Raw genomic sequence first — 27,915 nt, forward strand, 5'->3', positions numbered from 1 at the left:
CCTTTTTCAGGAATTCCTCCCTGCCATATCCATGTGCCACTGTGTAGTCCCGTGAACTGCATTTTCGCAGAATGCCCCCATCATGTGAAGGGGTTCGGCTCACTCTGTGGCCCGCCTGGAGGCCTGGGTGTGCTTCCTAGGCAGGCAGTTGGATTCTGTTTAATTTTCTTTAGCTATGGGAGAAATGGAATCCATTTCCAGACCATGGTAAGTGCCCGTTGGTTTTGTTTGTGGTTCTGGCCTCCAGGGCGGTCTGGGTGGGAGGAGGAGGTGGGCGGCCGGAAGGTGATTGAGCGTTTCCGCTCCACTGCGTGGCCCCCGGAGCCCCCAAACGCAGGTCAGCACGGAGGGGCAGCCTGCAGAGGTGTCACCAGCAGCCATTAAGTGCAGATACTGTCGTCCCTGGTGTCATCCCTGAAAATCTTGTGACAGGGAGAGACAGAGTGAAAGGAAAGAAAAACGAGGCGATCAAGAGATAATATTAACTAGAAAAATCAAGAGGGGATCTGTCAGTCCTGGTGGGAAAAAAAACATTTTGTTTTTCTTAGTTTCCTTTTCCTTTTCTTTTCTTTCCTTTGGATGGAGGAGGTTTGGTTTGGTCTTAGTACCCCAGCATACAGTAGCTTCATTGGCTTTTTTTCTGCCCATATTCAAAATTCCTTTGATTAGCATTTGGTTCTGGTTGGGACTTAATAATGCTAGCCAGACCTAATGTGAACCATACATCTCGTCGGCATTACTCATCGTCAACGTGGGTTTTTAAAAGGGAAGGAGAGAAACACAACAAACTTTTTATTTCTTTCCCTGTCATTGTTCTTGGTCTTGTTATTCAGTGGACGCTGTATTAAATTGGATTCTGTGTCCATCATTATTAAAATGTGAAGTGTGTCGGTCACAAAGCATACATTTCGGGGCAGTTAGCTGAATAATTCTTTTCTTTATTATCCCAAATTACTGCTGAGCTCTGGAGAGGGGAGCAGTTTAGCCAATTATTGCCATTTGAGCTGGATTTGTGGGTGATTAGCTCCTGGCCGAATCCAGTCCCGGCCGGCGCTTTGAAGCCTGTGCTGTGTGATTTTCTCAGCAGTGAGGTAGGAATAGACGCGGCTAATGACAGGAAGGTCGCGCGGGTGAGCTGACCTGTGTGTGGCACAGGCTTGGGTTTCGCAAATAGGGCATCCACAATAACAAGTGTGTCACTAACCCCGCCGTGCATAATCGGGGCTTTATAGGATTGCTGGAGATGCTGACAGCTCAATTAAAGTGTAACCCTTTGTACCCTGCAACCTGGCACAACGACAGAAATATTACTCGCCAGAAAGGGGAGGGGGTCTTTGGGGAGCTGGTTAAAGATCCAGAATCGGCCCCTCGCCCCTTTGCCCCTCCCCCAACTCCCTCCACTGTACAGAAGGAGCCGCAGAAAAGCCTCCATTTGTAAAATAATAGGTGCTCTGGAGGAGGGGCAGGGCGGGAAATATTACTATTTTAAAAAGCTCAGTTAAGGGGGGATTCCTGCTGTTCCTATGGAAACACTTTAAACTAGATAGAAAGTTAAAAAGATTTAGTAGCGGCAGAGCTTGTGTCTGCTGGTCACATTTTCTAGTCATCTCCTTTACCAAAATTTACCTCCCAGCATCGTGGATGTGAATTTGCCAGAAGTTTTCTGTTTGTGGAGGACTGGGGAAAGCCAGTTAATTGGGATGTGTTTTTGCACGCAACGAATGATTTCTGTGTTATCGATTTACTTCTTTCACTTAACGGCATTTTCTGCAGCTTGAATGAAAGCTGTCTTGATCCATGCATGTCTGTGTATCTGTGGTCTGGTCATTTTTGCCACACTTCATTTTTTTCTGCTAAACCCTGTGTCTTGCAGTATATGGGTCACTCATCCAGATTTACTTGATGCTGTTTTAGTTAAGCAGCAGCATGCGATGCCCTGTGTGCATCTTTATTTTTGGTTTTAGATTTTTGATGGATTGCTTTGATGTTTTATTTTCCGAGACGAGGAGTATCTGTAACTTGGTGTGGTTATTCTTGCAGGTTGAGCCGAGTACTAGCTACTGATGTGGGAATCTGGGAGCCCGAGCCACCTCAGACAGTCCTGACTCCCCAGAATTCCCACCGAGGGAGACAATCCGTGTGTGTGATGGGGGTGTTCTGGACTTGAGGCACCTGGTAGATACTCGGGGGAGTGTGTCTAATACAGAATGGGAATTGAGACTCCAGCAAGTGGGGAAGAGACAGCTGAAGTCCCCAGTGTGACACCAGGGCCTGTGGGGCGTATTTGGTGAGACTGGTGAGGTCAGCATTGGACCACCTCCCATGCTGGGTGCCATCAGTGTGCTGGAGGGGGAAGGGGGAGACAGCATTTCTCTGTCCTAGAGCAGTGCACGGCCTGTTCATGCACCTGTGTGTGTGAGTCAGCTCAAACTGCCATAACAGAAGACCACAGACTTTGTCTTAAACAGCAAACATTTATTGTCTCCCAATTCTGGAGGCTGGAAGTCTTAGATCAAGGCCTCAGTGGGATTGGCTTCTCCTGAAGCCTCTCTTCTTGGCTTGCAGACAGCCATCTTCTCCCTGTGTCTTCACGTGGTCTTTCTCCGTGATCTTTCTTCTGATCTTTTCTAATAAGGACAACAGTCATACTGGATTAGGGCCCATCCTAACAGCCTTATTTTAACATAATTTGCTCTGTAAAGGCCCTGACTCCAAATAGAGTCACATCGTGAGTGCTGGGCGTTAGGATCTCAATATCTGAATTAGGGAGTGGAGCACAATGCAGCCCATAATAGTCATCGTCTAAGGGATGGGCGTCGGGGGGTGCTTGCTTATGCGGAGCCTGTGACCCTGCAGCTCAGCACGGGAGGCTAAAGGGGCGCTCACCAGGATGGCCGGAGTAAGGGGCAAGATGCAAGAAGGACATTAAAGGGGAAAAGAATTGAATTTGCCAATTTACATTAAAGTTTCTGGCCTCTGATTGGGTCTGCATGGTTTCCTGTCCTGTAGCAGTCTTCTATAAAAGGCTGGAGAGGAGGTATGTTAGGCTTCATGGGTCGTGTGGTTTCTCCTGAACTACCTACCTCTGCCAGTTCAGGGCAAATGCAGCCATTCCAACCAATGAACTTGACTGTGTTCCGATAAAACTTTATTTACAGAAAGAGGCAGAGGATCAGATTTGGCCGACGTGTGGCAGCTTGCCGGCCCCAGTCCCGTAGGATCCCCAACGCTAGGATGAGGGTGCACAGGCTGTGAGAGTTCCTGTTAGGCGGGAAGGCTCTGGCCCCTCGGGATCATACACCTTATGCTGGTGCTGCTGTGTGTGTGTGTGCGCGTGTGCGCACGCGTGTGCAAGTGAGGGAGGGTGACCCCCACACCAAGCACACAGGGCCATGGATTTTCACTGTCTTGGGTCCAGGCCTATTTCTAGCTAAGTGTTATCTGCAGGGTATAGCTTAGCATAATGAGAGGGCAAAAGCAAGAAGACTAAGTGTTCGTTATGGAAAAGTGGGATGTCAGGGGAGCCTCAGCAGGGGCATCACCTGGATGGACCATTTTCCGCATGGAGCTGGTGCCGTGAGGGAAGAATAGGTCACAGCTTGTATGACCCGTGTGCTTCTCCAGTTTCCAATGATGACATTCCATCCACCCACCACCCACCCAGAGGCGCTTCTCTAGTTTTATTGAGGTCAGTTTGGTTCCTGTCAGCCACAGTTTTAATACATGTTATAGGGGAAAAAATCTTAATTAGAATAATTAGAATAAAATTATTAAATGCAAATGTGTGATTGGTACTCATACTCTTTGGATCTCAGTTAAAAGGTGCCAGCTTTTCTCTGAGCCGTTTTAGAACTTCATAGAAACCTTTAACAAGAACCTGTTCCAAAGTGTAATGAATGCAAATCATAAGACACTAAATGAGCTATTAACAATATTCACTGTAAAACCACCGAAGTACTCAAACATCACTTTTTTTTTTTTTAGAAGTAGAACATTTTTGAATTTGCATGGATGTTTTTAAGCCAGAAAAAAACTTTTTTTAAAAAGCTTGGTAATTAGGAAACTATTAGTGCTCCTGCAGCAGCAAGAGGATTCATTTGATCTCATTGCGAAATCACACGTGCACCGTCCTTTACATTCAGTGAAATGCATGCACGGCCCCCAGTGTCTGTTAAAGCCGATGAGGAATGCTGCCCACAGAGCAAAGGCGAGTGGTTGTGGACGTGCCTGTTGATAATCTGATCTTGACATGGCGCCGCCTGCGTTGAGACTGTTGCTCCATCACCACATAGGAGCTTAGCCATGAAATGTTCCCTCTGTGTAACGATGATCCCTGTGCGAGCAGAGGCCGGCACCATTTGGTCCCTGAGACTCAAAACAAAGACTGATTTGCCTGGTTAAGACCCACAGTCTCTAATGCAGTCAATAAATCTTTGTTGGTAAATAATTGCTATCGAGCAGAGTTTTAATATAAATTTATGAGTGGTGTTTTATCACAGCTTGGGGCTGCAGCAAACACTGAGTGATGGGTTTCAGCTAGCACTTACATTCATTACATTAACTTTGTAAGTTATTTAAAGCTTGTACACTTAACATTGCTTTTGGCTTTCAATGACCTCTTGGGACTAGACAAAGAATACACATGACGAATAAAGGGATTGCAGCCAAAAGACAATTCTACTCTTTGCTCCACTGTAGAAAAGGTTCCTTGGGCTTAAAGCAAGATGTGCCTGCCTGGAATCCTGATATTTTGGTTGTAGGTCATTAAAATCAGTCTTTCTGATATGTCAGTAAATTAGGTGGTAGGAATTAGATCAACATTTGCCATTTCCAAGTAACATAAGAAGAATAATTTGAGGTGTCACAAAACATTTAAAATTTCTTGCTTTACAAACAAGTTAAAATTTGTCTGGTGGGTGAAATGGTTTGCAGGGAGGCAGCGTAGCAGCGGGGTGACAAGTACAAACCGCTGGTTTGTACCTCGAATGTTGCGCCTGTTTCTTCCCCTTACTGCCATTTGGGTTATCTATTGCTGGGTAATAAGCCCGAATTATAGTGGCTTAAAACAGTGCCATTTTGGCCAGGTATAGTGGCTCACGCCTGTAATCCCAGCACTTTGGAAGGCCGAGGCAGGTGGATCACGAGGTCAGGAGATTGAGACCATCCTGACCAACATGGTGAAACTCCATCTCTACTAAAAAAAAAAAAAAAAAAAAAATTAGCCGGGCGTGATGGCGGGTGCCTGTAATACCAGCTACTCAGGAGGCTGAGGCAGGAGAATCACTTGAACCCAGGAGGTGGAGGTTGCAGTGAGCCAAGATCGCGCCACTGCACTCCAGCCTGAGCGACAGAGCGAGACTCCGTCTCAAAAATAAAAAATAAAAGTGCCACCTTATTGTTTATCATGATTCTGTGGGTCAGGAGTTTGGGCAGGGCATATTGGGGACAGTTTGTCCATGCTCCACAAGATACTTTCTTAGGGCTACAGCGTCCAAGATCATTTCTTTACTGAGGTATCTGATGCCTCAGCAAAAGTGGCACAGCTGGCTGGAGGCTGACATGAAAAGGTCACTGGCAGTCATCTATCTGAGACCTCAGTTCTTCCTCGAGTAGTCTCAGGGTGTCTCCTCTTTACTTGGTCTCCCCAGTAGGATAGTCTGACCTCTTAACAAGGCTGTGCAGGCTTCCCAGGGGCGTAAAGCAGGAGTTTCCAGGCCTCCTTCAGGCTTTGGCCAGAAGTGGCACAGCATAATTTCCACCACCTTCTGTTGGTTCAATTGAGTCAGAGGGCAGAGTGATCACACAGGATATGAGCACCACGGGGGATGAGGGGGCTGGTTTTTGTGTGCCATCTTCGGACACTAGCTACTTCACTCTACCCTCCTTCATGCAAAGTACCCACAGCCTGTCCCCAGCTACCCAAAGTCTCAAGCCATTATGGCGTCCAGCCCAGGCTTGAAGTTCATGGCCTTGTCGTCTACACCAGGTACACCAGGTGGATGAGGTTCCTTGCATGTGGTCCTCCCTATCGGAAGACCAGGGTACCCAGGGGACAAGTTATCTCACACACCATGCAGTGGTGACTCAGGAACAGGAGAACTGCAACAGATACCGTTATTCTAAAAAGGTGGAGAGGCTGTAATCCCAGCACTTTGGGAGGCTGAGGCGGGTGGATCACCTCAGGTCAGGAGTTCAAGACCAGCCTAGCCAACATGGCGAAACCCTGTCTCTACTAAAAATACAAAATTAGCCGGGCATGGTGGCACATGCCTGTAATCCCATCTACTTCAGAGGCTGAGGCAGGAGAATCACTTGAACCTGAGAGGTGGAGGTTGTGGTGAGCTGAGGTTGCACCATTGCACTCCAGCCTGGGCAACAAGAGTGAAACTCCATCTGAAAAAAAAAAAAAATGGTGGAGAGGGACAAGAGACATGGAGTAGTCACTGGGCCATAACAATTCTGAAATCCAGCCAGCACATGATGCTGATTCACCCTGCTCTGGGCATAAGAACTGTATATTCTCCCCAGGAGGCATCCTCCTTGGCCCTTGGCTCTGCCCTCTGCCTTTCCCATAAGAGCTGACCCATGTTTGCTACTATGCAGCTTTCTCAGCCTGCTTCCTGCTGTACTTAAAGTTGAGGGCCCAGAGACCACTTTTCTTTCTGAACTTTCTCTGTGCATTTTAATCCAAGATGGTATGATTCCTTTAAAAATCTTGTGGGTATCCTTTGTGTCAAATCATAATCCGTTCCATTAAACAAAAGCTAATGCACAGATTTCTCTCTCTAATCCATGGATCTCTAATCAGAAGGGTCTGTGAGGCATTGCCTTAAAATATTTGAGTTCTCAAGGAAAGGGTCTGACTGCCACACCATTGAAGGAGTCCTCATTCTGAGATCACAGCTACTGGCATCCCCAGGATTTGATCTTAGTTCTGATGCCGGTTCTTACTCAAGGGTTTTCTGCTGTCAGGAGAAGCTGGGAATGAGAAACTGTTCTGTGATCAGTCCAGCAAGGTTTACAGTTGAAATATTTTTTCTAATTGTGCTGGAAAATTCCCTGGACCTCCTCTCTCTCCTCCCGTATTTAACAGAGCCAGGAGCACTTCCAGCATCTGGCATGGCAATCTGGTAGCTAGGTGTGCAGGCTCACGAGGCACTCTTGCTGTGCTACCCATCCCCCTGCGTGGGGTGGCCGGGAGGGGGCAGGTTGCTAATTGCCCTGCTGGTACCTGTTCTGCCGGCCCCATTTCCATCCTAAGGTAACATTTTCCTCACTGTCCTCACAACTTCCACTCATGCTTCTTAATCTCTGCCAGCCTCAGCCAACTGCCTAGTTCCAAAGCCACTGCCATGTGTTTTTGATTTTTGTTACAGCAGTACAGGATGCTAATTCTGTTTTTCTTACCTGTTGCTGCATAAGGATCTACCCTGAAACTTCAGGGTTAAAGAAAATGATTATTTGACTGTTTCTTGTAACACTGTGGCTGAGACCTGTGGACAGAGCCCAGGAGGGCTGACTTGTCTGTCAGAGCTTCCCAAGGCAGGTGCTGCCAGGCTTTCTCGAGAATTAAACCCAATGGAGATAGTGTTATTCCCACTGATGCTGTTAGCTAAAGCGAGTCTCGGGCAGCCCAGGGTCAGTGTGGGAGGATTTATTTATACAGGGACACCAGTGCCACGAAGTGTGGTTCAATGGGAGCCGTCTTTGGAGAACAGATACCACGCTGGCTGTGCACGTTGGGCAAGTTACATAAGCAGTCTGTTTCAGTGTCCTTATCCATGAAATGAGAACCGTCGTGGATATCAATTGTGAATGCAGTTGATGAAATATGCAGTTGTGAATACTGAGAGATTGGTATTCATACTCTTTGGACCCCAGTTAAAGTGTCATATCAATTCCTGTCCATGAAATGAGGATAATCAATGACCATCCGGTTGTCATGCACTTTCAGTGGGTTAACAGTTGCAAGGCACTTAGAGCAGCAGCATCTGGTTCAGAGTGAGCCCAATATTACATAGAAATAAAAAAAAAATGTTCTAAATAAATGCTGAAGCCACATAGGAGTCAAAGAAAGCATTAACTGTAATTGATGTCTTCACTGTGACAGCTGGACAGCAAGAAAGAATCTTAAGCAGAGATGGTTTTCACATGTACAAAAGTGGCATCTGAAAGATGGACAAAGTATGCATGGTGACATGTCACCATGCCGTTGGCCCTGGGTTATGCAGAATCAAAAAGACTTAGGATCACAGGGGCCATTGGCACTCACTGACGGGAACTCTCTGCCTGAGCATCTCAGGCAGAGCCTTCTGGCCTCTGTCATCTTCTGGCCAGTAGGATCACGGCTTCATGTCCTCTAAAAGTTTCAAATGAACTATTTTTAGGGTTTTCCATTTTCTTGGTCCTTAGAGTAGGAAGTGAAAGTTCGGACTGATTGAACATAGGGGAGGCTGTCTGCGCGCCCAGCCCAGACCAGTGGGGGCCACCTTAGTACCACTTCCTCCCTAAGGAAAGCGACGGGCCCCCTGTCTTCCCCAGTTGGTTTCCATTTAGCTGCTGCATGTGGGGGATGCTGAGTGTGTTCAGAGGGGCATCCCATGGTCGAACTGGAACTTGCTTTGGGAAGAGTATGGACTAAGAAGGGGCTTGGCTTGTGTTGCCACATGTGAGAAGACCTCTCAATGGGGCTTTTGTGGTGGCTCCACGGTCCCTGAAATTCCCCCTAGCTCAGTGCAGCTCTAGAATTAGGAACCAGCCGTGCCCCAGGAGGGCAGAGGACCCTGGCTCTTTCCAAGGGAGATCATCCAGGCAGCTCTCACTGCTGAGACCTATGGACCCCTGTCCCCAGGGTGCTTATGCAGAGACTGCAGGACCCCAGGTGGGGATCATGCAAAACATTTTTGTAGCAGATTCAGGGCTGAATGGTTTAACTTCTGGGGTCGCTCTAGACTGAAATTCTCTGATTCCCACTTGGTACAAACACTCTTCAAAAATCAGTGTTCAGAATTCATTTAAGCCAAGAAAGAAAAAGCATGTTTTTAATCCACAAAAGCTATTTCCCGAGTCTGCTCATTTGTAGTCCAATTGAACCTCTGATTATGACCGCTCATCTGGCCTCCTGCTTCTGAAGCCCCAGCCAACATCTTCACTCATCAGAGAGCTCTGTCTCATCGTACTTTTGAGGAAAAGCCTTTTAAAATTATTTAAGGAGAGACAATAGAGAGTTTTGTAGTTTTTCCTATTGTTTTGGCAAACTTTTTTTTTTTTTTAAAGGTTTGCATGTATAAGTGCAGACATGGACTCTCTGACGTCAAAGATCTGTGGGCATTAAATCCACAGCTGGGGAGTCCGGGCTTTCCCGGGATTGGGGCCCTTCAAGGAAGAGCAAGCCTGTGTAATAATTTGGAGGCCTAAGTTACCCGACTGTGGGAAGGCCAGTGCCGCTGTCCAGTCCATGTGGAAGGACCTTGATGTCAGTCCAGAACCACATTTTCATTTTGTTTTTGAGACAAGGTCTTACTTTGTCACCCAGACTGGAGTGCAGTGGCACAATCACGGCTCACTGCAGCCTCGACCTCCTGAGCTCAGGCAGCTTCCCGGGTAGCTGGGACTACAGGTGCACACCCCCACACCCGGCTAATTTGTGTATTTTTTTGTAGAGATGGGTTTTCAACTTGTTGCCCAGGCTGGTCTCAAACTCCTGGACTCACACAGTCCCCTCGCCTCCATCTCCCAAAGTGCTGGGGTCACAGGCGTGAGCCATCACGCCCAGCCCAGAACCGCATTCTGTTTTTTGTTTTGTTTTGTTTTTTTGTTTCTGTTTTTGTTTTGAGACAGAGTCTTGCTCTGTCACCAGTCTGGAGTGCAGTGGCATGATCTCAGCTCACTGCAACCTCTCCCTCCAACCAATTGCCCTACCTCAGCCTCCCAAGTAGCTAGGTCTACAGGCGCACACCACCATGCCCGGCTAATTTTTTGCATTTTACTAGAGACGGGGTTTCACCATGTTGACCAGGATGGTGTCGATCTCCTGACCTTGTGATCTGCCGGCCTCGGCCTCCCAAAGTGCTGGGATTACAGATGTGAGCCACCGTGCCCGGCCCAGAACCACATTCTTGAGCTGAGCTCCCGAGGGTACCTGGTGATGTAGAAGGAAGTTGGCTTAACTGGGGGCACTGCAGCAGCTTCTCAGACATGGCTGCCCTCATGCCTCCTTGGGGCCAGGGCTGTGGTTATAGTTGCTGTCCATCACTCTAGGTGCTTTCACCTAGGCAGAGCAACCGAAGTGCACTTTGCAGGGAGCTAGGAGGCTCGGCTGCTAACAGCAGACGGGTTTGGGTGGGACTGGAGTGAGCTCAAGATACTGTGCAGGCCTCACTTGGATCAGCTGCTCCTGTCCTTAGGGGTCAGGACAGGACTCCGTCATGTTTCTGGCTTTGCCTTCATCTATTCTGGAAATTTCAAGAGAACCTGGACATGTGAATGTGAAAGAGAAGGCACTCATGTATAGAACTCGTTACAAAGATAGCATTACTCCTAGAACCAAGATACCATGAGTTTGTGTGTGTGTGTGTGTGGGTGCGCTCTTGCACACGCTCATGGATCAAGGCAGAGGATGAGTTTAAAAACTGGTACTAAAATACCCACTTATCAGAGAAATTGTCAATATCATGGCCCCACATTTCCATTAGATAGGCAGTAACCTCTTGTGAAGTGGAAGCAAACTAGAAACAGCTCTCCCAAACATGGGCAAAAAAAGAAACTAGAACTGGTTGAAGACTGAGTTTTGGGAGAAGAACCCTGGAGGCCAAAGGCAGTATTCCTGGGGTCCTGGGATGGAGAAAGCCCTGTCACCCCCTCTCCCCCATCTGCCCTTGCTGCAAGGAGGAGGTCAGCCTTGTTTTATAAATGAGGTCACTTTTCAACCTTACTGGTCCATGGCCCTGTCCTGTTTCTGTATCTGCCAACCAGAGAGCAACTCCCGTTGTTTGTTTTCACCTTTTAGAATTCCTGGGACTAACAACAATTGTAATTAAAATCGATGGTATTTTAAATTGTTGGGATGAACAAGCACTTTGGGTTCCTGAGATCTTAGGATAAAAGCCCACCGAGGTGCGAGTCTCACCATCGTGCTGTCTGCTGAGAGATCTGATTCCCAGGGGACCAGCCTTCCTCACTCGATGATTGTCAGGGCTGAGAACCCAGCACAGGTCTGTGATGCCCACGAGGCTGTGCGTCTCAGGGCCAGGTCGGTTTTGAGTCACATGCTCACTGTGTGTCGGAACACTTGTGCTTTGAAGGCTGCGATTGGACACGTGATTCCCAGCACGTTTCCTGAGGTTCCGCCTGCAGCCCAGGCCTGTGGTGGAGTAGAGCTTCTCTCCCCAGCTTTCCCGGGAGTGTGTGGTCTCCTGTTTCCCATCTGCATTTGCTTATGGGGCGCCACGACACCAACACATGGAGCCACTTGGAGACTTGTGTGTTAGTTGTGCACAGATACCTACACTTCCACTGCCCGACAGTACGTGCAGTGATGTTGATGGCTGATTATCCGGACTAATCAGGCAAAAACATCTTCCAAAATACATTATAATTGCACTAGGGACTTCTAAATTTTTATTCAATGGGTAAATGTCTTTTTATTTCATTTTAAAAACTCAATGCATTGTTTGTTTATATTTAACATGGATTCATTTAATGAGAGTTAAGTTTAACCATATAATGGAACAAATGTTAATTTCCTCAAAAAGTAGTTGTTCTGTGTCAGACCCATGACCAAGATCTCCTCGCTATAATTGGGTGACTTGTTTCCAGGGTGTAAGGGGCTCACCTGCAGATAATTTTCTCATCTCCAATAGAGGTGTGCATTGCCTTCTCTATCTTTACTTCATTGTTCTCTAGCTTCCTCATTTGAAATTGCAAATACTCGTATCTGTTGTTTTCCTAAGGTGAACATGATGCTTTTTACTATCAATTTATGTACTTTTAGAAATATTTAAAATAATTTATTTTTAAAGGAGAATGAGCTAGTCAACCTATTAAATGATTACATCATGATTTTAATGATTCTCAGGAAAAATTTTGCTGACCCTTAGATGATAATTCTTCAGAATGGGATTCTGATTCTGTGTTGGCTAAGCAGATTATAACCTGGCCCTTGCGTGCTAAACCTTAAGTGTGACCATATTCACCCCCTAGGCTTCTTTCTCTCTCATGGCTCCTCCCCAGCCACCCTCCGTCTCCCAGACTTCCTCCTTGAACGTGGAACCTCAACGGCTGGCCTGGCCGCCTTGCCTTCCTGGGGCACCAGCCCCCCAGTGCTGTGTGGCTGATACCAAAGTCTTCTTTTCCCTCCTGGTCACCAGCTCCTGTACTCTCTGGCTCAGTGAATGACCCCACTGGGCCACGACAACTAAAGCCTGACTTTGTCTGTGCTGGCCCCGCCCCACCTCACCCAGCACCTTGTCCCGATTTTACCTCCAGCGTGTTTCTTGCATCTGCGTTCTCCTTGCCTGCCTTCCTTCTCCTCTCTTGCCCCCAGGCGCATCCTTGATCATCGCTGCCATTCTAGACCAGTCTTTCCCACATTTGAGTGGTGTGGAACCTTTTTTTTTTTTTTTTTTTTTTGAGACAGAGTTTCACTCTTGTTGCCCAGGCTGGGGTGCAATGGCGCAATCTTGGCTCACTGCAACCTCTGCCTCCCGGGTTCAAGCAATTCTTCTGCCTCAGCCTCCCAAGTAGCTGGGATTACAGGCATGCACCACCATGCTCGGCTAATTTTTGTATTTTTAGTAGAGATGGGGCTTCACCATTTGATCAGGCTGGTCTCAAACTCCTGACCTCGTGATCCACCCGCCTCGGCCTCCCAAAGTGCTGGAATTACAGGCATGAGCCACCACGCCCGGCCAGAGCCTTTTAAAAGAACAAAAATCTCATGAATCCTTCAACATTGATTTAACTGTTTTGATAATAATTATGCAGAAAAGGTTAGGTACAAGCAGAAAACTAAGATTCAGCTCCTTGTCTTTATAGCTTTTAAATAAATATAAAAGTTATATTTATTAAACATTTAAATTAATACCATTAATTTACTGTGCATTTAATGTTAAGGATGATGATGTTTTGCTGAAACAAAATGACGGCCATCCGTGCCAGGGGTTAGGGATGACGGTTGCAGGGCAGGCTCCTTTGGTGTCAGCTGCCTCGTGACTGTATCATGTGGTGACCCCAGTGTCTTCCTTTCCTGCTTTCATACTGAGAAATCGTTTTGTGTACAGCATGCGGTGCCTTCCCCGGGGGTTGACTTGTTCTCAGAGTGAGTGATTTACATGTTGCATCTCCCTCAGTGCTGTCCCCCTTAGCACCACGCCTGACCTAGGAAGTCGGAGATGCCAACTCGGGCAGTGGAATCCAGTGGTGGTTTTGGATCACTTTTTAGATAGTGATTAAAATACACTCAAAAATTAAAAAATTCTCTTGGAGAAATTATGGTTCCAGAGAAAATGACAGATTTCCCTTGCATCTCAAATTTGCTCAGACCGTCTGGGGATCTTGTTACATCTGGATTGATCCCTCCCCCTCTTGGGTACACCCAACCGCTGGTCTAAACTGGGCCACACTTTGAGCCGGAAAGCGTTTCCGTCTTTTGCCAACTTAAAATTTGTCCTCACCAGGGGAATCTTTCCTAATGCAAATCAGATAACCCCTTCTTCCCTCCACCCTGCTCACCTATGGCAGGGCCCAGACATTCAGGCACCTCCATTCAGGCACCTCCATTCAGGCACCTCCAGGGCCAGGCAGGAAGTGGGGCTGAGGGCAGCCCGCTGATTTGAGAGAAGGGCCCACGGTGCCTGTGGAAACCCGGGAGTGTGGCCTCTGCACACTGCTGCCCCTCAGGGCCATGTTCCCCATGTCAGATGGAGAGTATGGGCGCTGCGGCTGCTGGATCCTAAGATCCATAGGAGGGCAGGGGGACTCCATCCAACCCCAGTGACTCTTGGCCAGAAGTCACAAACACCGCGCGCACATGCAGCTGGCCTGCAGCAGGTTCAGTGTAACCTGCGTTCAAAATGTATACCCGTGGCCAGTATTTTAACTTAAGAAGCCATCACACACAAGTCCAGTGTTTCTCCTTCTCTTTGATAATCAGGAAATCTGGCCATGTGGGGCCCTCCAGCCCTGCAGGGTCGGGTCGCTGTGTTGCACAACCCCAGGGGCTTGTTGGTGGCAGCATGTTGGCCCTGTCATGTTCTGGGCTAAAGTACTCCTCCCTGCCAAGCAGGTCTGACCTCTAGTTTCCAGCAGCCCTGGGCACCCCGTTCCTGGAATTTGCTAGTCGGGTTGAGATTTCTTGTCCTGTTCTCCTTTCCTTGAAGACACTCAGGGTCGAGGCCTTCTCAGGCTGCTCCTGGATTTAGCAAACAGAAACCGCTTCCTCTGGAGCCATGTGCACTCTCAGTTAAGGGAAATATTTGCTCATCTGCTCTCACTCCGAGCTCACATTATATTTCAGTGGGAATTTGGGAGTGAAGCAGAGCCCCTGTCCGCTCATGTTCCTTGACTGAGTCAGAATGTCTTGGGAATTGGGGATACCCTCTGTAAACTGTGGGGTGCAGCGGGAAGATAAAATGCGAGTTGTCGTGAAGTCTCACTTCTCTCCCTGCAAGGGACTCAGGTGACAGAGGTGCCTGCGAGAGGGATCCTGAGCAGCTGCCCCTTGGTGTTTGTGCTTTGGAAGGGGGAGCTGAAGTTCAAGACCAAAAGTGTTGGGCTGGGCAGTGGCTGGGACACCCAGAGGTTCTGCGTGGGGAGCAGGTCACCGCCCATCAGTAGGAACAGGAGACTTTGGCAGCCCAGCAGCCCAGTGTCCTGGCAGGAGTGAAGACGGCAGGAGAGCTGGCCCTGCCATGTTCCATTAGCTAACAAGACGCTTCCCCTGTGTAACTCAGTCCTGGCTTTCAGGGAGCCATGGCTTCCATAACTTGACTGCCCCTGACCTGTTCCTTTGGGGAGCAGGGGACATGACTGCACAGCCGGGCTGAGCGTGGGGTAGTGCTCCGGCCACTGAAAGAAAAGTGCACCTGCCCCAGCCCAGCTAGACCACAGCCATGACGTGGCAAGCGGGGCAGCCAAGTGGCTCTTGGTCGCCACAGCAATTCTTGGGGGGGTCAGATAATAAACCCAACTGGAGCCTCCTAAGAGGCCAGGGTATTCTGTAGTCCTGCCACTTACGCAGCATTTGAATAGTGCCTATAATCCCAAGATTATCCTCCCTGGCAAGACGTAGAGTTTAAGTTAAGTTTACTTATTTAGTAAGATCTTAAGTTTATTGAGAGTTTTCCTAGGATCAAAAGAAAATCAGCATAGGCTGGGCACAGTGGCTCACTCCCTGTCATCCAGCACTTTCTAAAGACCTAAGTGAGGCATGGTGGCTCACTCCCCTGTTACCTCAGCACTTTTGGGAAGCCAAGGTGGGAGGATTGCTTGAGCCCAGGAGTTCGAGACCAGCCTGGGCAAGATGATGAGACCCTGTCCCTACAAAAAATAAAATAAAAAATTAGACAGACATGGTGGCGTGTGTGTGTAGTCCTAGCTACTCGGAGGAGGCTGGGGCAGGAGAATTGCTTGAGCTGGAAAGTTCAAGGTTGCAGTGAGCTGTAATTGCATCAGTACACTGCACTCCAACCTGGGCAACAGAGCGAGACCTTATCTCTACAAAAAACAGAAATAAAAAAATTAGCCGAAAAGGATGGTGCACGCCTGTAGTCCCAAGCTACTCAGGAGGAAGGAGGGAGGATCACTTGAGCCCAAGAGTTCAAGGCCACAAGGAGCTATGATAGCATCACTGCACTCCGGCCTTTTTTTTTTTTTTAAGTTTTAAAAGTTTTAAAGTTTTTAAAGTTTTAAAGTTTTTTTAAAGTTTTAATTCAGCCTAATTTAGTTCCTCAGAAAGCTATGAAATGATGTCTTCACATGCCTCCCGATTAGACTGTTTCCCCCTTTTTCCTTAACAAATAAGTCCTCGTAGCCTTCACTGGGGGCAGGACAATTTTGAGGATGTAATTTGCTCACGAAAGCACCTCCCACACGCCAGCCAGAAGAGTGGTGCAAATCCATCCGCATGGAGCCCCGGGGGTGTGCGCCGTGGCCAGCATTTGTCTGAGTGGGAAGGAATGAAGCTTTCTGAATGAAGCCTGGAGCATCTGTAATCTCCTGGTGATACCAGAGACCCGTGGCCCTGGCATTGTTGGAATTCCATCTGAAATGAATGACGGAAAAATGGGAGCCCACTGGAGAACTTGAGTGAGGGCGAGGCGGGTGGATCACCTGAGGTCAGCAGTTCAAGACCAGCCTGGCTAACATGGTGAAACCCCATTTCTACTAAAAATACAAAAAAAAAAAAAAATTAGCCAGGCATGGTGGCATTTGCCTGTAATCCCAGCTACTCTGGAGGCTGAGGCAGGAGAATCACTTGAACCTGGGAGGCGGAGCTTGCAGTGAGCCGAGATCGCGCCACTGCACTGCAGCCTGGGCGACAGAGCGAGACTCCGTCTCAAAAAAAAAAAAACAAAAAAAGAACCTGAGTGAGGCTTTGTTATGCTAAGTTTTAAAATCCACGGGAATCCCACTGGAGAGGGGTCTCTCATGAGTTGAAGCAATTGCTTGTTTATTACTGCATCGCTGATGGTGACTGCCCTTCTCTAATTCCTGCCATGCAAGGAAGCCCTTATTGTCTTGGTTTGTAACTTAGTAGCATTTTCCTGTGGGCTTCATTGGGTTGATTGGTCTTAGTTCCATATGTGGTTTATAGCGATTTAGATTCCAAGAAATCAAGGTATGCCACATTTTGCCACGTTTCCGTTAATAAGAACTTGCAAAGAAACCATCTTCCAAAGTCGTTTCAAACTCAAATATTTTCCCTTAAGCAACAATGTCTAATGGTGATTGCAGCCCCAAGCTGGCTCATACTTTATTAAGTTTGTGAAACTTGGTTACGATTTAGTAAATAAAAAACAGTATTGTCACAGTATTGGTAATTAATTGGACTTGAACTCAATTATATCCCATAATAATTATTCATTCTTATGTTGTAATTCTTGAAAGGTAGCAGAATTTAGGAGGTTGATGGAGGCTGGGAAAAGTTCTGAAGGTGACTCGTGGGGCATCTCGGCTTTCTCAAAGCGTCTTCTTGTATTTCAAAACTCATAACTTTCCTTCTGCCTCAGTCCAGGTGAATTAACTAGCCTGAGTCTTATGCTCTCTCAGTCATATTAAGGTTACATAAGTTTATAAAAGGGTAGGAGAAGAGGAAGTAAAGAGATTGTTCCATTTTTCTTGGTTAACATGGGCCAGAGTTAGATGAGAAGGGAGGAAGACAGAGACAGAGACTCCCGATGTGAACGCTGCCATTGAAAGGGACTGAGCTGGACAGGCATGGAGCCCAGGCTGAGCAGGAGAGAATCCCAGCTCAAGGTGTGGGGCCTGCCCAAGCTCAGTGTTGGCCGTCAGCTTCCTTAACAAAGGGAAACCTGTCAAGGTGGAGCAAGGCTTGCTGGGAATTGGTGTTAAAACAAGAAGAAATTCTCAACCACCATTTAAGAAGACTGGATTAAACATGACTTCAAAAATGTGTTGGTTTCAAATTCTGAGTGGTTTTCAAGGAGACCTAATATGATTTCATTAAAAATGAATTAGAGTAAATTACATGGGATTCATCTATTAAATACTGTTACTGAAATTTGCCAGTGGAATTTTGGTTTTAATAAAAAATCTGAAATGAAGGAAACTAAAAAAATTCTTCTTTACAAATATAAGGTGAGAATACAGTTAATGCAGTTTGGGTTTTTCTGGGGTTTTTTGTGGTTTTTGTTTTGTTTTGTTTTGGTGGTTTTTTTTGTGTTTGGTTGTTTTTGTTTTTGTTCTTTTTGGCTACAAGGTGTGTTTTATTTTCATTATTCATAGAAATAATTTTCTATAATGTCCTGGGGCAAACCAGAGAATTTGGCAATCTGATTGGGGGTGGTCCTTCAGAGACCCACAAGCCGGTGGCATCGGCGTAGAGTGCCCAGGTTGACAGTGCAGCTTGTGGCTCGTGTCCATCTTGCAGGTCGCTCTTCCTCCACATCACGACTGGGGTCTTAAGGATGACGAGGGCAGGAAATCCTCCGGGCTCTTAGGAAATTTCACTCCGCTTCTGCCCAGTGGTCTCTTTGGTCGGCAGGGTGTTCTTCTCCTGCGTCTCTGTTTTCTTCAGCTTGGCCCTATTGAAGCTGGCGGTTCCCCCCATGTCTGGTTTGTCTGCCATTTTCTTAAAACAATTGGTACCATCCGCTCCGAGCCCGCTGGTTTGTTTGTTTTTTTTGTTGCTGTTGTTTTTTTGTTTTTGTTTTTTGGGTTTTTTTTTTTTTGGCGGAGTCTCCCGCTAGAGCCCAGGCTGTAGTGCAGTGGCGGGCTCTTAGCTCACTGCAACACTCTGCCTCCTGGGTTCAAGCAATTCCCCTGCTCAGCCTCCCCGAGTAGCTGGGATTATAGGTGCCCACCACTGCGTCCAGCTAATTTTTGTATTTTTAGTAGAGACAGGGTTTCACCAATATTGGCCATGGTTGGCCAGGCTGGCCTCAAACTCCTGACCTCAGGTGATCTGCCCACCTCGGCCTCCCAAAGTGCTGGGATTACAGGCGTGAGCCACCGTGCCCGGCCTGGTTAATGCAGTTTTTTTAGTTTGTTCTTTCTTTTTCTCTTTGTCTCTCCTCTCTCTTTCTTTCACTTGCTTTGTCACCCAGGCTGGAGTACGGTGGTACAATCATAGCTCACTGCCACCTCAACCTCCTGGGCTCAAGAGATCCTCCCACCTCAACCCCACACGTAACTGGGATTACAGAAGCACACCACCGTGCCCAGCTAATTTTATTTATTTATTTATTTATTTATTAGAGATGGGGGTGTCAGCATCTTGCCCAGGCTGGTCTCGAACTCTTGGGCTCAAACGATCCTTACACCGTGCCCAGCCTGGGGTTTCTTTCTTTAAAACATTATACCTTTAGGTGTTTCCTTTGTGTTTAGCAGTTAATTATCCTAAAGATCTAGTGTAGCACGTCTCAATGTGTTTGTGTCGTATTTGTTGAACTAATGGCACATCTTTTAGCATTCGCCAGTGTCACAGAGTGAAGTTCTGCACACACACAGAACTTGAATGTATATGTTGCCTGTGTACCTGCCTTTTCTTTTTTTATTTACATTAGACTTTCTATTTGGCTCTTTTTCCCTTGTAGGGCATGCTGTTGAAGCGAAGTGGCAAATCGTTGAATAAAGAGTGGAAAAAGAAATATGTCACCCTATGTGACAATGGCGTGCTGACCTATCATCCCAGTTTACATGTGAGTATAGCCCCCTTGGAGCAATTAACAGCTGCAGACCTCAACTAAACACTGTGGGGAAGGGGAACCTACCAGCAGCCCAGCCTCTTGTCTCTGTTTGAAGTGAAAGTCGTATTTGGTCTCCTGTTCAACTGTGAGATAAATAACACTGTCCCTCACACTCCACTAGACCATATGTCTTTCTCTCTCTTCCCCTCCCTACCAGTCAATCTGTGGCTTTCCAATTCTACAAAGAATTACAATAAAAGGCACAGATGAAGTAAAATTTTAGATGAGAGTAAAAAGACAGGGGCAAGGAGAAAAGAGAAAGGAGAGAAGAGTGGTCTATCTGAAAATCGAGAATGAAGGAAACAATTACATTTGAACCCAGGATTTAGCTTTGAAAAGCTGTGAACAATAATCAGAAGTCAAATGCAATTCATGACTCAGCTTTTATTGTCAGATAACACATTCCAGTGCATTAGGCAAAAGAAACTTTCCTCTTTGTGTTATATGTAAGTTTGTGTTACATGTAAGTTTGTTATATCCGTGGTGTATAAGATAGATGGATAAACAAAATTAACTTTATTCTTGGGGAAGAAATGCAGACGTTCTACCCATTGATAAAATATAAAAAAATGCAGACATTCTACCCTTGATAAAATTAAAAGTTGGGGTGTTCTAGTTTCATAGCAACACATTCCATAACTCTTACTTGATGCAGAGAAATGTGTAGATTAGAATATATGGTGGAAGTCAGTCATTCGATTCCATTGTCCCTCAGTATCTATGGGGGATGGATTCTGGGATCTGCCTTGGACACCAAAATCCATGGTGGTCGAGTCCCTTATATTAAATGGCATAGTATCAGCATATAACCTGAGCGTATCATCCTCTATACTTTTAAGTCATCTCTAGATTACTTATAATATATAATAGAATGTAAATTCTCTGTAAATAGTTGCTATACTATTGTTTTTTATTTGTATAATTTTTCACTGTTGTATTAGGTTATTTTTCACTGTTTCTTTTTTTTTTTTTTTTTTTTTTGAGAGGAGTCTCACTCTGTCTCCCAGGCTGGAGTGCAGTGGCGCGATCCTGGCTCACTGCAACCTCTGCCTCCTGGGTTCAGGCAATTCTCCTGCCTTGGCCTCCCAAATAGCTGGAATTACAGGTGCCTGCCACCATGCCCAGCTAAATTTTTTTGTGTTTTTAGTAGAGACGTGGTTTCACCGTGTTGGCCAGGCTGGTCTTGAACTCCTGACCTCAAGAAATCCGCCTGCCTCAGCCTCCCAAAATGCCGGGATTACAGGTTTAAGCCACTGCGCCTGGCCTTCTTTTGAATATTTTTAATCCGTAGTTGATTGAATCTGCACATTCAGAATCCACAGATAACAAAAGGCAACTTTATATCACTGTGTCAGGCTAGTAGTAATAGTCACAGCAGCAGCAGCAGCAGCAGCAGCAGTATTTTTTGTATTTTTTGGTAGAGACTGGGTCTCCCTCTGTTGCCCAGGCTGGTTTTGAATTCCTGGCCTCAAGCAATCTGCCTAACCTCGCCTTCCCAATGTGCTAGGATTACAGTCATGAGCCATGACACCCAGCCAAGCTATTAATTTTTAAAATTTTGAAATGCTTTGTAAAATGGCACAGTTATTGATCAGAAGTTAGAAATAGCATATTGAAGAAAATTAATATCATTCCTAAAATACCACCTAGGGAACCTGACTTCACATTTTAGGGTGCATACTCCCGGCTATTTCTATGTATATTTCTCTTTTCCTTCCACAAGCACATGGTCACTGTGTATACACTGCCCACAGCCTGCCTTCCTCACTCATAGTAGATATTTTCATGTCAAGAAATACACTTGTACACCACCATGTTTAATGATTATATAATATTCCACTGTGGATGTGCCTTCATTGATCCCATGGTATCTGAAAAATGAACCTTGGCAGATAAATTTACTTTCAGTTTTTTCACTGTCATAAAGAACTCTAATCAACGTTCCTCTGTTTATCTCTCTGTCCCCTTGTCCAATTTGCCTAGGATACATTCCTAGCAATTGGCTTCCTGCGTTGAAGAGTTGCATGTGCTTTCATGGTTTTTGCTGTATTTTGTCAAATTCCCAGAAAGGTTGTATCAGTTTATCTCATCTGGCAGTGTATAAGAGAGCCTTTTCTCTGCCCTCTCAAGAACACTTACCTTCAGAAAGAAGAGCTTTTCCTAACATGATAGGTAGCACATGGTAACCTTGATGCTGAGTACGCTTGCTGGCGTGAGTTGCCCTTGTCTCCTTGTCTTTTAGCGTAGCTACACCTTTCAGAACCACGCAGCAAAGCAGGTCTTCCGTCGGCATCTCTCACTGGTTTCTGTTGTTACTGAGAGCACCTCCCATGCGTTACTATTCAGTGGGATTCGAGATGCAGATATGGATAGATTCTTACATAGATATTCTTTATTGTAGTAAGGAAATTCCTTTGTGCTCAGTGTCCTGCTAGTTCAGTTTTGGAATATAGTCAGACTGGTTCTCCAGGGGGCCTTCAGATCGAAGAGATGTAATACCCATTCCATGACGCCCACCTGGGACCAGGTCGGCATCTCTCCAGGACTGCCCCATGTAGGTCTCCAGTTCTGCAGCCCTCTCCACACCCAGCTTCCATCCATCAGAACAACAGCGAGGCACCGGGTCTTCCCTGGGTTCTCTCTGCAAAGTTGCTCCATGAGCAGTGGCCGGGCTGCCCTGTTACTGGCTTAGCTCCTCCTATGGACCCTGTCAGAGAGCAGAGTTCTAACTATTGAACCAGTCGCTTTATGTAAGTTAAAGAAGTGCAATCAAAATATCATTCTTGGTAAGACTCACTGACCAGTAAAAAGTGAGAGCTGATGGATGATACGTTTCCAGTCAACATATGCTCACTGCTGAGCTCAGGCTCAGTCGAAGGGATGTTTGCTGCTTCTTGCCAAGGGGCAGATATGGTAACAACGATATGTATCAGAAGATTCCCTTAGGAGGCCTAAAGTCTGTTTGCTTTTCATCCAATCTCTTGAGTATATAATCACAACCAGTTCTTCAAAAATTCTCCTATCCACAGGCTTTTTTTTGTGATGTCCCTCAGTGTTTGCCAATTCCATCCTTTCTCCTTCATTCATAAGTATGCATGAATCTTACTGGAGTACAGAAGAGGGGCGCAATGGGGCTTTGTTGTATAATTGTATAGCAAGCAAGAGCCAATGTCATTTTCAAATGCAATCCTTTTAATGCCAGTCTCCTTGGAACTGAAATTTTTGATGCAGGTACATAGTTCCCTATGGAAGGGGCTTAATCCAGGAATGGATTTGAATCACTAGAGCCTGAAGAGATGGCATGACCTTCCATGTAATCCTTCATGGGTTTCATTTTCACAGCCAAGCATTGGATAAAAGTGTGGAGAGGCAGTGACTTCCAGGTGTATTCTCTGACAGGTGCATACGAGTCCATTCTGTTGTGACTTGTTAGGGGAAGTGCTGACCCACACCAGCTGAGTTAGTCTGGTGGTCTTGGTTCAAAATGGGAAGAGGCATTCAATGGGACACCCATGAGCCGAATCTAGATTTTCCTTCATAAGAAGCTTGAGAATGTGCAAATGTGTTGCTAGTTCAGGTCCCAAAATTTTACACCGTGAGAGTGACCCAGTTATCTCAGTCTGGAAAATTTCAAAAGATCGTAGAACCAGATGATCTCAGTTAAACACGGACCACGCTGCGACACCCACATCCTTGGCTATCTCTGGGATGTATTACGGCAGAAGGACCACTGAGAGTCGTTGGCCACACGCAGTGGTGGCATAAGTGGTCAAGTGTTGGGAAAGCTGCCAGGATTGCTGGTGTTTGGGTTTCAGAGTCATTATTGTTGCTCCTAACTCTATTACTGACCACAGCGTAAAGTGGGGACTCTCCCTGGTAACACCCTATTGTCTGAACATGGGAACCTGCCTCCTTTTCTCTCCTCTGGGATTCAGGCCCATGTCCAGCCTCTGTAGACCTATATCAAGTCATTAAAAGTAGATGTTAACCTGTCAGCGGACCAGAATAACTCCCTCTTTTACACTAGAGGAAAATGTTATCTGGTTTCTGAGAACACTATTCTCATCCACCTTTTCTCTCAAAGGCAGATGGGGCCCAGGTTCCAACACAAGAGCCCCCGGAGCAGGGGCCTGCATTGATCTCATATAGCATAGCCTACAGCCCATTCTTTTCCACAGAGCCCAGGAAAAAAAATCCCGGCCAAACCATCAGATATTTTTAGAGTTTTCTACAAAGATGTAAGCGGGTATCAATAGTGAGGTTGCTGTACCGATTCCTGGTGTATACCACTAACTTAAGAAGCCCAGGTAATTAGTGGACTAAAAAGGAAACTAGCATGCTTTTGGGGAGATGGGATTCTAATCAGCTAATACTTCTATTATGGGGTGCTGACTTGAGAGCGCCAGGCTTGCAGTTGTATTAAACGTGGAAGATTCAGACAGAGATGAGGTAGGGCTGTGCGGCAGCCCATCACCGCCAGCGCTTGCTCGTGGTGGTGAGGCCTCTCCCTTCCGGCACAGACATTTATCTTCTGTCCACATGTGTGCCACTCACAGTCCCCGTGAGGCTGCACCCTGGTGCCACCAGCAGCCTCCTTCCATTTGCTTATCATGTTAAATTCAGAGAGCTGGGGAGAGGGTCTTGCACACAAGGAACATTGGAGCAAGAGTAAACAACTGAGTCAAGTTTAAATGGAATAGGCCAATGTGGTTATGGGCAGGGGACGGGGGAGCAGGTAGTTCAGGAGGATCTCAGGATTATTTGTTCTTTAGGATCAAACCCAGAAGGTGGAATCGAGGGTCTTTACCACCCTTGTCTTTCTCCCTCTGTGACACAGGGATGCTCAGGCGTAGTAGCCGATGTCAGAGGATTGCCTGTGTGGGATAGGAGGGTCTAGAAGGCTCGACTCCCCTCCTAGGGCTGCTCCACACAGCTCCTGCATTAGTCAACCAAATTAAATTCCAAGGCGAGCTCCCCAACCAGTCCTCCCTAGACAAGACGGGCAAGCAAGGGCCAAGTTGATAGACCAGCCTGGGCAACATGGAGAGACCCCATCTCTACAACAAATAAAAAAATGAGCAAGGCGTGGTGGAGCACACCTGTAGTCCCAGCTACTCAGGAGGCTGAGGCAGGAGGATCACTTGAGCCAGGAGGTCAGGGCTTCACAGTGAGCTATGATCGTGCCACTGCACTCCAGCTTGGGCGACCATGCAAGACCCTGTCTTTAGGGAAAAAAAAAAAAAAAAGTTGATAGAGGCAGGTGCAGCATTTGTTGCTGTCGGGTAGAGCGGCCACCCACTGCCCCAGCCTTCCCTGTGGCCACTTCAGCTCCTGGGTGCTCCCAGCAGTGCCAGCATCCTCATACCTTTGTTTGGGAAAGACACCCCAGCAGTGGGGAGCTCTGGCTTTCAGTTCCTTCGCACACTGTGGAAGCAGGAGACTGACCATTTCCTAACCTTGCCAGAAACTCTGGGTGAGGGTTTTTCAGTGTCTTCATTAGATGCCCTTAGGAAAAGATCTCCCTGAAGAGGTCAGTTCAGTTCCTGAGGTATCTGAACACAGTTTGCTTATTGCACAAGTGTCCACGGAAGTGTTTGTGTGAAAGATCGATCACCTTTGGACACGAACTTCAAGTATCAGTCCCAGACAGATGTTTTCCACACATCGGTGTGTTCAAAAATAAACCCAGCTCTTGGCCAAACAAACAGTCGGTATGTGGCCGTGCTGTGCACCGAGCTCGTGGAATCCCAGCAGGATGACCTGCTCTTTGAAACTGTGGCTTCAGAACAAAGCAGCCAGTCGTGAAACTGGGGGCACCTGACATTGCAGGACACCGTGGGGCTGGTGTGAGGCTGAAAATGTACCCAGAATGGGTCGGCTGCCTGGGAACCTCACAAATACTGATCCCCAGGGACTCCATGTCTCCCTCAGAACTGGGGCAGCTTTCTACTTGCAGAAGATCATGACGAGGGACTTCAGCTGGGCGGTGGCCCTGGGATGTCACTTTCCTTCCCACTTAATTGCTTTGGATTTCTCTTTCCTTTCTCGTCATCCCCCAAAAGTGTCTTTCTCTTTTTTTTTTTTTTTTTTTAGCCCTGAGCCCCAAGCTCAGTCCTTACATAGATTGTTTAGGAGACCAGCAATCCCTAGTTCCTTTGACTCGCAGCTCAGCCTCACTCTGTCCTTTACTTAGGACATAGGCTAAATCTACTTACCCTTCCTACATCACAGATGGAAGATATGGAGGGAAACCTTTTTCTCCAAGTCTGTTTCCTGTTGTTGAAAACCTCAAACCTTTTTCTTAGGGGAGAACCTCTGTTTCTAAGCAGTGGAATAGAATTGTTTATGGAATAGCCAGGTCATAGGATGTGATAATTTCCCTGGAAATCAGAGGGGAAAAGAAGCAAAACATTGAGCCAACTCAGACTAAGAAAGCTCCCTGAAAGTTTATGCCAGTGATACCTCCAGGCCCCAGATCTGCTCAGCTTGGGTTCTATGAAGTCTTGACCCCAGCCATCACCCACAGCCACATCTCCCAGCCTCCTTCAGCTCTTCCCCAAAGGCTTAGGAGGTGTTAGCACTGGCTGCCTCAGGATGATGGGGTCCCTGCACTTCCATGCTGTGTAGGTTGAGAGAAGGAGGTATGATCACAGGAGGAAGTGTTGGTAGATTTCCACTGTAGTTATTCCCTTTTTTTTTTTTTTTAAGACAGTCTTACTCTGTCCCCCAGGCTGGAGTGCAGTGGCACGATCTCAGCTCACTGCAACCTCTGGGTTCAAGTGATTCTCCTGCCTCAGCCTCCCAAGTAGCTGGGATTACAGGCATGCACCACCATGCCTGGCTAATTTTTTGTTTTAGTAGAGATGGGATTGCACCATGTTGCCCAAGCTGGTCTCAAAACTCCTGACCTCCAGTGATCCACCTGCCTCAGCCTCCCAAAGTGCTGGGATTATAGGCGTGAGCCACTGTGCCCAGCTGTGGTTATTCCTAAAGGCCAGTGGTGGGGCAGGAGAACAAGGACAGTGCCAGAGTGGGGAGGGGTGAATGAACCTACAGCGTCCGCATCATTGCTTCCCTCACAGAGTGTGTTCAGCCACCAGTTGACAGTGGGCGGGGGCTGCCCAGCCTGTCCAGGAGCTGGAGCACACCTGCACAGCTTTCAGATCACACAGAGGTGCCCTGCTGCAGACGCTCAGGCTACATCCGTTCTAGTGGGTGCGTTTGAAGGTAGACATTGGGAAACTGGCTGGAAGGTGTCCGTTTTAGAAACGTGGAGAACGAATTCTTTCACTGGGTAGGAAGTTTGATGACATTGTCTTCTAGGTCACTTCAGACTCTGAAGAGTGTGAGCTCTAAAACTTTCACCAAAAACTCTCAGCAAACGCAAGCTAATGGAGTTAGTTGGATTTCTAAGGAAAACGCTGTCCTGAAGTTGAAGCTACTGGGTGTAAGACTAAAACTGAGGCTCAAAAAAAAAAAAAAACCTCAGTTAATTCATCTTTCTTTCTCAAGATGCTATTATTAAATGAAACCAAAACCCAGTTGAGATAACAGATAGAAAGCTCAACCAAATAATGAATGAAACTGCCTTAATGGAGTAGCCAGCTGCCCTGGTTTTCTGCAGGACTGAGGGGTTCCCAGGGTGTAGGACTTTCATGGCTAACATCAGGGAAGTCCCAGGCAATCTGGGACCTGGCTACACTTGCTGCAGGACTGACCACCCTAACAGCTCCTTTATCTCCACTTGGCATTTTGCAATGATAACCCCAAACATTTAAATAAGACTGACACGGTCAAAGCAAGCACGCTGGCTGATGCTGCTGCTCCGCAGTCTACATTTTTGTGTCTTTGAAAAATTGTATGTCTCCAAGACCTTTAAAAAGCCCTAACTGCTTAACTTTCTTGGGGGAAATATATATGAGTGTCTCATGGTTTTCAGACACTTTGCTGGATCACAGTTGAGGTGGATCGAGGGCAGCCTGTTCTAAGACCCTGAGAGTCCCTTTCTGTGGACTTAAATGTGAGCCTTAGGGAGCACCTTGATAGAAAAATGGAGGCATAATGAGAAAGAACTCGGACCTCAGGGCTTCACAGTTCAGCGTGGCCACCTATTCATCTTCCATGTCGAAAGCACGGCCGTCGAGTGCAAGGCTGCAATTCCTGCTGACAAAGATGTGTGCAGTGGGATTCCCAAGTGGACCTGGAAGGATGAGCTCAGTGGCCTCACGGTCAAGCCAAGGACTTCACCGTGCCCCTGTCCAGGAAGGCTCACCTGCGTTCCGGTCCTGGCTCTCTGGGCTTCCTCAGGAGGTCGTTTGGCAGCTGTGAAACTCCTCCCCTCCAGCCATACCTGGCAGACGTGCATGAACTGCTCAGACTTTTAAAAAACCTCCTTCTGGCCGGGCGTGGTGGCTCACACCTGTAATCCCAGCACTTCGGGAGGCTGAGGTGGATGGATCCCCTGAGGTCAGGAGTTCAAGACCAGTCT

General features: G+C 47.0%; 2 protein-coding genes across 16 annotated transcripts in view; one reads left to right on the top strand and one right to left on the bottom strand.

The window, feature by feature from the left end:
• The window catches only part of AGAP1 (ArfGAP with GTPase domain, ankyrin repeat and PH domain 1), a 636,895-nt gene that overhangs the window by 369,023 nt on the left and 239,957 nt on the right, over positions 1–27,915 (top strand). For all 15 annotated transcript variants that reach the window (XM_019022384.4, XM_019022385.3, XM_004033402.4 and 12 more), the window contains one exon: positions 19,275–19,379. In XM_019022384.4, coding sequence (XP_018877929.1) covers positions 19,275–19,379 — 105 coding nt within the window. The remainder of the gene's footprint in view (positions 1–19,274; positions 19,380–27,915) is intronic.
• Positions 18,176–18,417, bottom strand: LOC129532203 (thymosin beta-10-like). Its single transcript, XM_055380630.2, has one exon. The coding sequence runs from the start codon at positions 18,305–18,307 to the stop codon at positions 18,176–18,178; it is 132 nt and encodes a 43-aa protein (XP_055236605.1). The 5' UTR covers positions 18,308–18,417.

The sequence above is a fragment of the Gorilla gorilla genome, chromosome 11 (genome assembly GCF_029281585.2).
Source record: "Gorilla gorilla gorilla isolate KB3781 chromosome 11, NHGRI_mGorGor1-v2.1_pri, whole genome shotgun sequence".
NCBI lineage: Eukaryota > Metazoa > Chordata > Mammalia > Primates > Hominidae > Gorilla > Gorilla gorilla.